The 12637-nt window shown below is 51.4% G+C and overlaps 5 protein-coding genes across 5 annotated transcripts; 3 read left to right on the top strand and 2 right to left on the bottom strand.

Moving 5' to 3' along the window:
- Window positions 1-133: 133 nt before the first annotated feature.
- PtrM4_012600 (Exo-beta-1,3-glucanase) lies at window positions 134-1234 on the top strand (the record flags this gene model as incomplete). The annotated part of the gene is made up of 4 exons (XM_001931198.2): window positions 134-399; window positions 470-777; window positions 838-925; window positions 979-1234. The coding sequence occupies 4 exons, from the start codon at window positions 134-136 to the stop codon at window positions 1232-1234; spliced, it is 918 nt and encodes a 305-aa protein (XP_001931233.1).
- A 319-nt stretch (window positions 1235-1553) lies between these two features.
- On the bottom strand, window positions 1554-2906 carry PtrM4_012590 (Arrestin-N domain containing protein; the record flags this gene model as incomplete). The annotated part of the gene is made up of 1 exon (XM_001931197.1): window positions 1554-2906. The coding sequence occupies one exon, from the start codon at window positions 2904-2906 to the stop codon at window positions 1554-1556; it is 1353 nt and encodes a 450-aa protein (XP_001931232.1).
- A 1815-nt stretch (window positions 2907-4721) lies between these two features.
- PtrM4_012580 (Class 2 transcription repressor NC2, beta subunit (Dr1)) lies at window positions 4722-5577 on the top strand (the record flags this gene model as incomplete). The annotated part of the gene is made up of 3 exons (XM_001931195.2): window positions 4722-4817; window positions 4867-5000; window positions 5085-5577. The coding sequence occupies 3 exons, from the start codon at window positions 4722-4724 to the stop codon at window positions 5575-5577; spliced, it is 723 nt and encodes a 240-aa protein (XP_001931230.1).
- Window positions 5578-5926: 349 nt separating this feature from the next.
- PtrM4_012570 (uncharacterized protein) lies at window positions 5927-6400 on the bottom strand (the record flags this gene model as incomplete). The annotated part of the gene is made up of 2 exons (XM_001931194.2): window positions 5927-5979; window positions 6028-6400. 2 exons carry the CDS (start codon window positions 6398-6400, stop codon window positions 5927-5929), a joined length of 426 nt encoding a protein of 141 aa, XP_001931229.2.
- A 760-nt stretch (window positions 6401-7160) lies between these two features.
- PtrM4_012560 (SUZ multi-domain protein) lies at window positions 7161-7694 on the top strand (the record flags this gene model as incomplete). Its single annotated transcript, XM_001931193.2, has 1 exon — window positions 7161-7694. One exon carries the CDS (start codon window positions 7161-7163, stop codon window positions 7692-7694), a length of 534 nt encoding a protein of 177 aa, XP_001931228.2.
- Between the last annotated feature and the right edge of the window lie 4943 nt (window positions 7695-12637).

The following is a 12637-nucleotide window of genomic DNA, read 5'->3' as shown; positions in this document are numbered from 1 at the left end:
CGTTCTTTGTAATTGGTATTGTCACTCTTTGACACATATATCGGCCTTTTTGACGCTTACCGCGAATCCGTACTGGAATTGATAATCATCCATCCCCACCATCGTACACCTATCAGCATTACCATAATCCAAGATGCGCTTCTCTGCCGTTGCAGCTGCCCTAGCGGCCACGCCTGCCGTTGTGTCCGCAGCAAGGGGTACCATGGGCTTTGCTCTTGGAACGAAGATGGGCAACGGAGCTTGCAAGACACAACAGGACTACATGGATGACTTCCAGGCCATCAAGGCATCCTCTGGCTCTACACTCGTCCGTGGCTACGCAGCCTCCGACTGCGGCATGGCCAGCCTTATCCTCCCAGCAGCCAAGCAGAGCGGCTTCAAGGTCGTCCTCGGTATCTGGTATGCTTCTTCCTCCCCTGTGCCGCCACCACCCCATGGGCTTGGCATGCTAACAAGATCCCTCTCCCAGGCCCGATGTCGAAGACTCATTCAACAAGGACCTCAAGGCCATCAAGGACGTTGCCGACCAATATGCCGACACCATCTACGCCGTTACCGTCGGTTCCGAAACTCTGTACCGCGGCAACTTCACTGGCCCCGAGCTCGCCAACAAGATTAAGACTGTCAAGTCTACGCTTGGTAACAACATCAAGTGTGGCACTGCAGACTCGTGGAACAAGTTCAAGGATGGAACAGGTGATGCCGTCATTGCTGTTGCAGACATCATCATGGTCAACGCTTTTGCCTTTTGGCAGGGTGCTGCTGCTGGTTCCGATGGTATGTTTCAATCATGACTATCGGATGCGTATAGACAGTAGTACTAACTTTTGTTTTCAGCTACCAAGGTTTACCTTGACGACATGTACCAGGCCATTACCCACATTGAGAAGGTTGCTGGTGGAGCTGGCAAGGGCCCTGAAGTTTGGTATGTCCCCTTGTCCTCATTCACTTCATGCACATTCTAATCTTTCTCCTCAGGAACGGCGAGACCGGTTGGCCCACCGCTGTAGGCACCGACTATGAGGCTGCTCAAGGTGGTCTCGACAACGCAAAGAACTTCTACCAGCATGGCTTCTGCTCCCTGCTCGATTACGGCTTCAACGGCTTCTACTTTGAGGCTTTCGATGAGCCATGGAAGCCTGCTTCCATCGGTGACAACGGAAAGGCTGCTGATGAGACTGCTTGGGGTGCTATGACCGCTGACCGTAAGGCCAAGTTCTCGCTCAAGTGCTAAAATGGGGCTTTCTTTGCATGTATGGGTCTACTGAGAAGGATAAAAAGGTGTATGGGTCTATAGATCATTGTGGGAATAGAGCGGTTGTATATCGGACAACATTGCATATGGGTACCGGGCCTTGGATGTATCGCTTTGTCTCTATGCAAAAGTAACAGTATGTGTTACACACTCGGTTGAGGGTTACGTTTATAGTCTGCTCAACTTATAGTGACTGCCTAAAATTGCAACAAAAGTGCATGTGCAATAAATACGTTCAATCAGTGTAAAGTCATAGCGTTGTCTATTTGTCTTGCTTACATCACCATTCAACGCAAACTCACACAGCAACCCTCTCATACACTGGTGCTTCAATCTCCCTCATAGGCGTTGACGGCGCGGTACTAGGTGCCGAACCAGCAGAAAACAAACTAGAGCCCCCCGAAGCCAGCTGTGATAAGGAATTCGCACTTGAAGATGACCGTGACAATGCACATATCTGTTCGTAATCTGGCGCAAATTCCCGGGACGGCTCTCGTGGCGTGTACTGCGGTAGAGACTCCACGTCCTCTCTATCCAGTGGCAGTGGCGGCAGTAGATCGCTTGACAAGCGGGGTAGGATCTCCAGTGGTATACTTGAATGAATAGTAAAGTTCTGATCGTTGTATTTGATACCGATTGCGACGCCCAGTTCATAGCGCCTGGTAACGGTGTACGTCTTGAACGTAGGCACACACTCCATGTTGTCAATGAGGCGGAAATCCGATGTCAGTGTCGTTTTACGGTTGAAAGGGATCGCTTTTTTCATGTCTTTTCGCGATATACAAGTAACGTGCTTGGAAACGATGTCTTGGGGGTCCGATAAGTTGCTGCCGCACCTGGTGGTCGAGTATGTTGAAATAGTTACTGTCAAGGAGTCGATTGTACATTGCCGTTCCGCATGGTTGGCAGGATCGCGTGCGTTGAGTAGACTGAGTGATAACGGTATGTGCTGTCCCGGTGCGACTTGTTGTGGGTGAAACAAAGTTGGCGTGATGCGAGGAGTCGAGTTCATGGAAACACCCGACAGTACCTTTTTGACCCGGGACTTTTCTTTTTCTCGTATCGGCTTCCACGCTTGTCCATAGAGCACAGAGGCCGTGACTTTGGCCTGCTGTTGTAGTTCCGTTGGTGGGATCGGTAGGTGTCGCAACATCTGTTTACATCTTCTAACTTCCCTGGACGCACTGAGAACGAGCTTCGCTTGGACAAAGTATGATATCTGAGCCGTACCACCTGGAAAGCTCGTCTTTAATTGGAAACTCGGTGGTAGTGGATGTGGCTCCTTCAGATAGTTGCTACCATGGCCTGTCCCTTTGTATCGTGGTTCAGTGTTTTTGGGAAACACAAATCCAAAGGTCCATGAGTACTTCTTAGGTTTCAGAGCACAGCATTTAACCAGATCCTTTTCGTGTCTGAAGAGTCGTATCTTTTCTTCGTACTCGCGCCTCGGTGACGCAGATCCGATGTGGCCATTGGCATGCAAAGGCCTGGATGTCCTTGTCATGCAACTACCCGCAAAGACCACTTTGAGTGACTCAATGTCTTCTTGCTTTTCCAGTATCAATGTGATTCTTCCAGTAACCTGATCCCCTCTCTTGTACACCTTGTTGCTATCACCATCCACGATAACCCTCAATGCTGGTGCAGTCATTTTGAACGTAATTTGAGAGATCCCACTAAAGATTCAGGACCTGGCAAGGTTTAAGAGTAAACGGTAGAACTGTGATGGCTCACAAAGTGCCAGGCACACAGTTATCTGTGTAGTACGGGCTAGGATAAGGTTTGCCGGGGTGGGAGGTATGCCAAGCAATGTTGGATTTGCTAGGCATGCTATCGAGGTAGTCTTAACGGAAGGTGGAGGATGTATCCGTCTGGATCTGGAGGCTGACTACAGATAAAGACTCTTGGACTATATGTCGCATCCCTTTAGACTTGCGCCCACTTTGTTGTGTCGGCCACCATTCGGTCGCCAAGGATACACCAAGGAGCACTGGAATAAAAGGCATGATGTCCACGCATGCAGTACTTGATCTATGCAGTCATCTAGAAGAGAAAGGATGTTCGTGGTAGCGATAATGACGGATCATGACACTTGTTTCACCGGACCCCTAACTGTAATGACCATGCACAAAATTTCGGGCGGTGCGTTGCACAGGCTGAGAACCTCAGCTGTGTCAAGAATTTCTTCAACTCTTTTCCGACTGCTGACAGCTGCTTGCAAGTAGCCAAGAAGGCGCGGAGCCCTTGGCTAGTAGTCTGGACTCAGCCACGTTGTTACCCAGGATCTTCCCGCTAACCACTGTTGTCGAGCCGCTGACATGGAGTTCAGCCCACATTCGTTCCACAGTTCTGGAACCGGGGATGAAGGAATGAACAGTACTTGCTGCACCACCGCATAAGGAGATGTAATGCGTCGAAGAATTAGAATCGACGCTGAGGAATGACTGTGGTTTACCCTAGGCCACACTCGGCCAACGACATCGCCCCGGCGTCAGCTCGGGTCAAATGACATGCGCCCAGAAGGCTCTTGGCTCATGTTCCAAGGCTTTGAATGCGGTCCGCTTCGCCAAAACTGCAGAGAAAGAGGGGAGAGCAGGGCTGGTTCTGTCACTCTCAGCGGCTGGTTTGTCCGCTCTGCCTATTCGCGGTCTGTTCTAGTCGCGGATGCAGTCATGGATGTAGCTGACGGCCATCGGAGTTGAAGTTTCAAAGGCCCCAGGATGCAATGGTGTGGAAGAAGAACGGTATGTCGTTCTAGCTCAGTGAGAGGGTTCAGTGTTGTGGCACGTGGGTATCGATAAGGCGTAAGGTAGGAACAGACGATCCCGCACGCATCCCAGGTACGAATTAGGCTGCTCAACTAAACAATTGCCTTTACGATCTGGAAGCCATTGCTTGTCATCTGCAGCTTCATTCTGACCATACAGGGTCAATCTACTTTGTCAATTGACCAGCCTTTGTGATGGAACTTATTGTGCAAGGGCGTTTCTAAATTTCGTCATTCGATTGCTACTACTATATGGAATGATATCTCTAGTGATAGCAGATACATGAGCGTCGAAATACGCCCCCTGAATTGAAGCGTCGAAATCTATGGCCGGGTACATCCCGTGCTATCGCTAAGATTGGGGTGAAAATTAGCAAACCATTTAATACACTCAAGCATGACCATGGTATGATAGTAGTAGAGCCAATATAGCAAGTTAAACATGATGCAATCCTGATATGCATTGCAATTTTGGTGATGTAGGCGAACTAGTTACTCCCCCAACCGCGATCAGGAAAGCGCGCCCAGACGCCAAAACGCGTGCTCACGCGTCAGGGTCCCGCTAAAACTATCTACATATCGCAGTGCACCACAACCACAGCCGCATCTAACCTTGGTGTGTTCCAGCCGGTCATCGTGTTACCCACCAATAGTTATAAAGCTCCTCGTTATTCCCGTATTACAACAGCACCACGCACAATGCCGCCTAGGAAGAGCAATGTATCGGCCGTGTCGAATGAAGAGAGCCCAGCAGCACCCAGATCAGCGCCTCGCGATGAAAGCTTAGGTGTTGAGGTATTGCGCATAGCATAGCCAACTAATTCAACGAGGCTGACGAGTCTAGGACCTTAACCTCCCAAAGTCGATAGTACAGCGACTGGCCAAAGGTGTACTGCCGCCAAATACTCAAATCCAGAAAGATGCGCTTCTTGCTATGAGCAAGAGCGCAACTGTATTCGTCAACTATGTTACATCATGGTAGGTTTTCATTCCCTGCCGCACATAGATTGATATGCGCTGCTCCCGTACAACCGTCAACGTGGTACTGACAGTATACTGTAGCGCGGCCGAAAAAGCCATTGCCAGCGGCAAGAAGACAGTCATGCCAAAAGACGTGTTTGAAGCCATGGCCGAGCTCGAATTCGCTTTCATGCTCCCCCGCCTCGAAGCCGAAGTCACAAAGTTCACGTCGATACAAGCCGATAAGCGGAACACATACAGGAAAAAGGTGCGCGAGGAAAAGAAGGGTACCAGTGGCACCACAGGGGCTGCTTTTTCGACTCCCATGAAATCAGCGGGGAATGGAGATGTAGTTATGGAGGGCACGGATGATGGTGGGGAAAGGGCGACAAAGAGGATGCGAAGAGAAAGTGGAGAAGGGGGAGAAGGAGACGTCACTGAGGAGGAGGGAGACGAGACGGTGGATGTGGAAGACGAGGAAGTTGAGGACGATGAGATCGAGGAGGAGGTCGAGGAGGAGCGACTGATGGAGGATCCACTGGAGGAAAAAGAGGACAAGGAGGACGAAGACGAAGACGGCAACGACAGCGATTGAAGCGGCAGAGAAGACATTACTAATGTGCATGAGAAGGCGTTCAGGACACGGAGGGCTTGCTGCAATACTGCATTACTGCTATGCATGAGAGTTTGGTAGTGAGATTTATTGAACCTGTGTTCTAGCCATGTATGCTATACTAGAGCTGTCTGACTGTAATCTTCAATCTCAACGCAAGAAGGTCACAACCTGTGTGGCTCATAGCCCTAATGGTACTGGCCGTTGAGGCGGTGCATCTCCCATCAAATATATGTCGTAGCGCAAGTATCCTCGTGTCATATTCATTCATGCCATCGTGGTACTCGATACCTCTATTCCGGCCCCTTCAGAAGGGTACGGGTGTCCTTGTTCAGCGCTTCATCTTGGCAGCCACGGTCGCATCCATCGGGTCGCCATATCGCACTGCCCATTGTTAGCAAACCAGTAAGCGTGAATGAGCACACAGCGCACGCTTGATCATCTGGCTCTTGTCAACAATGCTGTCCAGTGCCCTCGCCTCTTCCTCGCGCGCCCTCGTGTTCTTCCACGCGAAGCCCGGCTGGTCCTCCTGTATGCTCCACTGATAGCCCGTCTCAGCATCGTGGTGCGAGCCAACCGCAGCCGGATTGCCTGGGCCTGAAGACGTCATACTGGGCGGCAATGGGCGTTTTCCGTTTGAATTGACCCCGAGCGTCTCGCGCGTCTGGGTTTGTGAATTGGGGGGTGAGAGTTCGCTGTCACCCGTCAGGCCAATGACGGGGTTGTGTGGTGTTGCAGGGTTGTTTGGCAACGCCTCATCTGGGAACATTTCATCGTCGGAGCCGTTGCGGGGGGACGAGTGCATTGTGGAATCTCCCTCGTTGTCTGACGGTGGCGTTAGCTCGCAACGGTGGCGTTTGGAGGCCATGGTGCATGGGTTGGGATGGCTAGAGAGTACACACCAGACATTTTGGAGCTTCTAGGAGAGCCTACTGTGTTGATCAAGCCAACGAGTGCGTTTGCGCCGACAACAAGCTGAGGCAGTAGTGAAAGTCATAGCGCCAAAGCTGGCGACATGGAGCAAATCGCCCGGGCGGAGACGGCTAGTTCCCGCTGCAGGGGTCCGGGGGTAGGGAACGTCGAAATATTGGCCGCCGACATCATAACCCAGAACCTCACCCTTGGTCCTGACTGCTCTTTGACACGACTTTTACTTTTTGGATAAAACATATCCCCTGTCTCCTCCACTTCACACCAGATAGACGCCTCGACAGACGAAATGGCACCAAAGAACACTCTCGCAGATGCTTGGGACGATGATTGGGAATCTCTCGCCGATGTACACGTGCCCTCCGCTCTTCCATTGCACTCGCTCACAGCCTGTAGAAAGAAGACGAGAAGCCGGCAGAGGACCAGCCAAAGCCAAAGCTCACAAAAGCCCAACTCAAAGCACAGCATGCCGAACTCAACAAGCAACTCTGGCAGGCGGCGTACGTTTCACGTGCAAGACACCGTCGCAAACACAAAAGCTAACGACTGCCTGGAACAGCGAGAACCCCGAGCCTCAGTGGTATCCCCAAGTACGCCCCGCCCCGGTAGCAGCTACCTTCAAGCCCAAAGTCACCATGTTGGCGCGTAAGCCCACCCCACAAGTCCTCTCCCGCAATATGGCGGGCATGAACCTTGAAGACGACGACAGCGAAGAAGAGCGCAGGAAGAAAGCTGCGGCCGATTTCGAGGAGCGCAAAGCACGCGCGCAGAAGGAGCGAGCAGAGAAGGAGCGCAAGTATGCCGAAGCACGAGAACGTATTTTTGGCTCACCAGCCGCTTCCGCTGCAGAAGATTCGCGCAGCAACTCTCCAAACAAACCCACCAGAGGAAAAGGACGGGGGCGCGGTGGAAGAGATAGCCAGCCTAGATCGAGCAATGAGCAGTCACCGGCACGAACAGCAGTTCCTGCACGCCAACTATTCGACCCCACCTACACCCCAAAACCTGGCTCCGTCTACATCCACAAGAAAGAATCCAGCAACAGTCGCCCGTCTACACCGAGTACACAGGAAAAACCTGTGCGACAGCCACAAGGACCTGCTCGCGGTGGCGCACGCGGCTTCGCTTCTAGAGGGGGTTACGGTGTCCAAGCAGGTCCGTCGACATGAGCAGAAAGCATCCCAGCCAGGAGAGCGCAGTGTCCCCCCAGATCAATCGGCCCCATCCTTAAACATGTGTCAATACAACGCCATAATGCTGCAGCAGCAACAACATGAGTCGTACAGATACTCTAGTTATCGGGCTTTGAGACCACTTCTGAACAACAAGCGCATTTTTCGACCCCGGCGGCAGCGTACTATCACTTCAAATATACTAAACCTCAAACTCAGACGAGTAGTAACGATACCGCTGGTTGGGGCAATCGGCCATGCAATACCAGCATTTGCACAGGATTGCAAATTACAGAATCGTGTTTGTACAACCACAACACTTCGGGTCTACTGAAACACCACGTTACGAGTGGATGAATGGATTCCGCCACCATAGTAGATTCCTTCATCTGGTTGCACGCTGCCCCTATGTTGGTGTTCACTGGACGAATGAAATCCATCACAGATGTATTATTGGTCGATCAGGTGGTGGAGGTTACCGATTCGATCATTCAACGCACTGTGGCCGATATTTACGACTTCTTCATGCCATAGAATTCTCATGTCTCATAATACGAAACTCTTCGAGACAAAGCTAGTCTTGCCGTCCCGTCAAGTGGGTCCCAGGATAAAGGTTCTCACAGGACGCAAAGACAGCACTGTGGCAGAAGACACTTTCCCCGTGACAATGATGCCGGTATCGAGCATGTGGAAGGCGCAAGGACACAAAGATACGAAGATATGAAGGGAGTGGAAGCCGATGGTGCATGGGAGAGGGTATTTTCTCGGTACTCTTGGAGCAACAATACATGTTGATTGGCAGGCTGAGAGGGCGGCGGCGGTTTTTGCTATGAGCGCTGGGAGATCGAGTTATTTTTTCTTTGCGCTACTTATGTCCGTAGTTAAGCATACCAAGTTTGAGCAGTGGATACAACCGTACCGCATTACTGCATAGTCCTTCTCATAGTTGCTGCTTAACTTTGTGTTATGGCGGGCCAGTGCGTAGCTATCAGGCTCTCTTGTTCACAGAAACACGGCATAAGTGTCGCTTAAGTTTGCTAGAGTAAATACTATAGAGTAGCTTCGGATGTGGGTTTGCCGTTCTACGACTGTTGGCACGAGAGTAGTATGCCCTCGTATTGTGAATATCATATGTTGGCGCAGTTGGTCAATAGAGCAATGTTCAGGAACTTGAATAGCACATGTCATGAGCGAGTGAAGGGATTGTTATGATGAGTGATCGCTAGAATGTATACATGACAAGAGTCGTTTACCCACAAGTATTCCTGGAGCAAGTAGAGCACAGGATTTCAGGGATATTCCTGATTCACATCCAACTTGTGTGCGATCAAACTTTTTTCCTGCATCAACTAGTCCACATGGCCTCTATAATCACTGATGCATGAGTCCACCATCCAAGCACACCGAGCATGTGACTATAAAAAAATGAAGCGCCCTTCACAGGAGTAAAGTGAAGCGTTCATTCATAGCACAAATATATCCGATGAGGGTGGAATACGGTATTTTCACCAAGACGCTACTTACTATATCTACCTACTACCCCACTCACCGTCTCCCCTCGTGCAGACGCAACTAGTCCAGCCCATGATTCATGGACACCATTGCTTCATTATTTACTACGCGCCTGTCACTTAATACGCCGTTACAAGGACCCAGTAACCCCGAAGGGGATGTGGAGGTGTGCGTGTGTGGGACCGAATAAGTCCTTGCATGACGCGCTCTTTCTTTGCTCTTGCTGACGGTTATACGACCCCACTGGTTTCAGTAATCAGTAAGCGTGTGCTGTCCTTCACGTCATCGGGCCGTCGAAAAAGAGTCTTATCGCGCGCGTGTGTGGGTGGAGGGGTGAAAGCGGAATCAAGCTATAGCAATAAATTATGAGGGGGGGAGTGTGTCTTGAGCCAGGATTTATACGCGTCGAAGAAAACGACAGTGAGCAATAGGAAATGCAACTTGGACAGACAATCCCTACTGAACTACATGTAGCAAGGATGAAGAAAAACCAAAGTGGGTATATACGTTGAATAGCTCCGAGCATATTGAACCAAATTTTGTGAAGCGTCTGCATCGAGTGCGACTCTGGTATTTCAGTGTCCAAGCTTGTCTTGAGGCCTCGACCTGGCGGATCCCCACCTTGAAGCATGCACAGCGCAGCACATCACACGATATCGCGACCTTACCTTGTACGGTCTCGATATCCCACAGAATCCTGTTAGTCGGATTGCGGTCGTGTTGACAAGAATAGTCCCGAAGATATTGTCGTCTTACCGAGCATCCGAGACGCCCCGTCCCGCAGTTGTTCAAGGTGGCAAAACTAGATATGGTGCCACTGCCACGTCTTCTTTTTCACATGCGTATTTAATGTCTGCCTAATATGTTATGCCTTCCAGCTATGCTTGTACTCATATCCTGTGTCTGACTGGTCATTGCCATCTTGTCGTTGAAACAAACTCTAGGCAGCCAGTTTGCAGCTGAAGCACTGTCCTTCTCTTTTACCGCCCAGTTGCCAGAAAAGGAAAGAAGACCGTTTATACGCGTCCTCTATGCGGATCATACAGAGTGGCGCATACATGATTCCGGTTGTTGATTGGCAAGCTAGATGAAAGTCCAAAGCCATGGCAATCATTTACCTTGGTTGGGCAAAAGCAAGAATCTGTACCTAAACCAAACCTACCGTCTACCGGCAGCGAACAAAAGGCAAAGAAACAGAGACCTCACCACCAGCGTGAAATAAACAAGTTCTCAACGCGCCCATCGTAGCTCGTAGGGCGTTGCCTCAACGACAGCAAGTAGTCAATGGGCAAAGTCGGATTGGGGCTGTCATGTCGCGGAGCCTCAAGCGCCACGCATGCTTGAACCTTGCTCGAGAGGAACTCGAAAGCAATATGGCGGTGGACACAAGCTATGACGCAAGTAGAGAGCCCATCGCTCTTGTCAATGCGTGGTTTCGCCGGGAGATGCCTGGTTACCATGTGGCTCGCTAAGGTCACAAGCCTATCCCTATGGCATGACTCACCGCCGCAATAGTGTTTTTTTTGTTGGCCCGGCGGCTATCCGTGTACAGTACGAGCAGCCCCCCCGCGATGGGCATGTTTTGGCGAATACTAGAAGCTGTTGAAGAAGAGAGCAGCTGAGATGGTCTCGTGATTCAGCCGCTCGACGGTCTAAAGGCTACCTTTCAAGCGGCGGCACACACTAGTCGTTTCAATCCGGCACTCAAATGTTTGGCAGTGACTATATAGCGGTCAAATCGGAGGGCAGTAAAGCCGCCGCGGCGCTGACGAGGCCGATCGATGGCGACGAAAGTACAAACGAAGCGGAGCCGAGACGATAGTGAGGTTTGCCATCGGGCGTAAGCCCAATCGTGGACAGTCGCGAACTCCGACAGTTTCCAGGGACTGAATTATTGCGCGTTAGTTGCAACAATTCGTCCGAGGTGCTGGGGGGGGGGGGGGGGGGGGGCGGAGCTTCGCCACAGGGGAAGCCGTGTATGTTTCGCTCGTTGCATCATCCCTGGGATGAAAATCATATTATGTGACTCGGAGCGTCCACGCCAAGTGTATGCACCGCCACAGGCGCGGAACTCGCACGCAATTCCTGTGTATTCGCACCGGAATACAAGAGCGTTTCGTTGGGCCGAATATATTATTTTCGGAGTTTGGTTATGCAGCTAGATAGCTCGCATGTCGAGGACAGCTGCGCTCAGCCTGCAATGTCGTGGCAGGCTAGGGTAGTTGACGAATCCGCAACGTCGCAGCGCCGTGACTGCATTCGTAGGGCTGCGCAAACCTGAGCGATGCGTCATAGCAGGTTGGGTTAGCAGCCATGGATGTCGCAGTTGCTTCCGTCCCACCGCGCGTTTCTAACGTCCTGGTGACCTTCATAGAAGTCGGTGTGAAGAGTCGTCTGCGCTTCACACTTTGCAGCTCCACCCAGCAGCTGCACTTTTGTGTGGCTGCCTCACTCGAGCGATAGTCAGTGATAGTCACTGGCGATGGTGAAATGCGCGAGCGGAGTAAACAGCTCTGACAGTCATGGGGAGTCATAGCAACGCATCATGTTGGTGGATGCGAAGGAACACGCAAGGTGAGTTGTCTGATAGCAAAGTGGGACCATGGGGAATTTTGAAGTCGAAAATACATTGTGCGATGCTCGGTAGGGGACGCAGGCCGATGAGCCACAAGGATAAGGGCCGATATGGGCCAATAAGGGAGACGGACCGCGTTCAAAATACAAATGAGAACTGTGTGCCGAGAGATTGCAAGGAGCGAGTCGACGGGAGAAACAAGAGACAATGCACGACCAAGGCGTTGGCTTCATGCAAAGCACGGATATAGGCGTTCCGCCTCAGCCAACCAAATGCAAAGTGTGCGGTACTTGCGCTGCGAACTTGCTTTATCAAGCAGTAGTAACGAGAGCTTGGTGTGAGCGGGGAGATCAAACCATGCTGCCGTGAACCTTTTGCTTTGTTGTTGACGGTTCCCGTCGAATCATCGATATGCCGCTGCTGGAGCGATATGCAGCCGTGGTGGGCCCAGCAACAGCAGCACGGTATGCCTTGGAAGAGGAGCATGAGGGTCTCAAGTAGCGGTAAACAACAACGCTCCCAAGCACCAAGGTCCAAGCCCACGCGAGCTGGATAAGTTGTGCGACATGGGAAAAATTTTCACGGACGGGGGAAATTAGCCTTCGTACCGTGTGGTGTGGGTAGTTCGAGAAGGGATCCGAGCAACAGAGTGCGGCTCTGATGGAGATGGCAGGGCCTCCCTAGCAGGTCAAGACGAGCCCAAGCGACGCGGGAAGACGTTGAATTGGTGGACCTTCCGCTGTTTCGGATGGACGCAGTCGAGCGACGGGCAGGCGTGGGCCACGACGATGGCTCAGCGTAGGGTTTGTACTATGTAGAAGGGTGGGTAGTGGTAGTGTATTGTGCCGAATGT

Source organism: Pyrenophora tritici-repentis, chromosome 1 (genome assembly GCF_003171515.1).
Source record: "Pyrenophora tritici-repentis strain M4 chromosome 1, whole genome shotgun sequence".
NCBI classification, from domain to species: domain Eukaryota; kingdom Fungi; phylum Ascomycota; class Dothideomycetes; order Pleosporales; family Pleosporaceae; genus Pyrenophora; species Pyrenophora tritici-repentis.
This window is presented reverse-complemented; position numbering and strand designations above follow the sequence as displayed.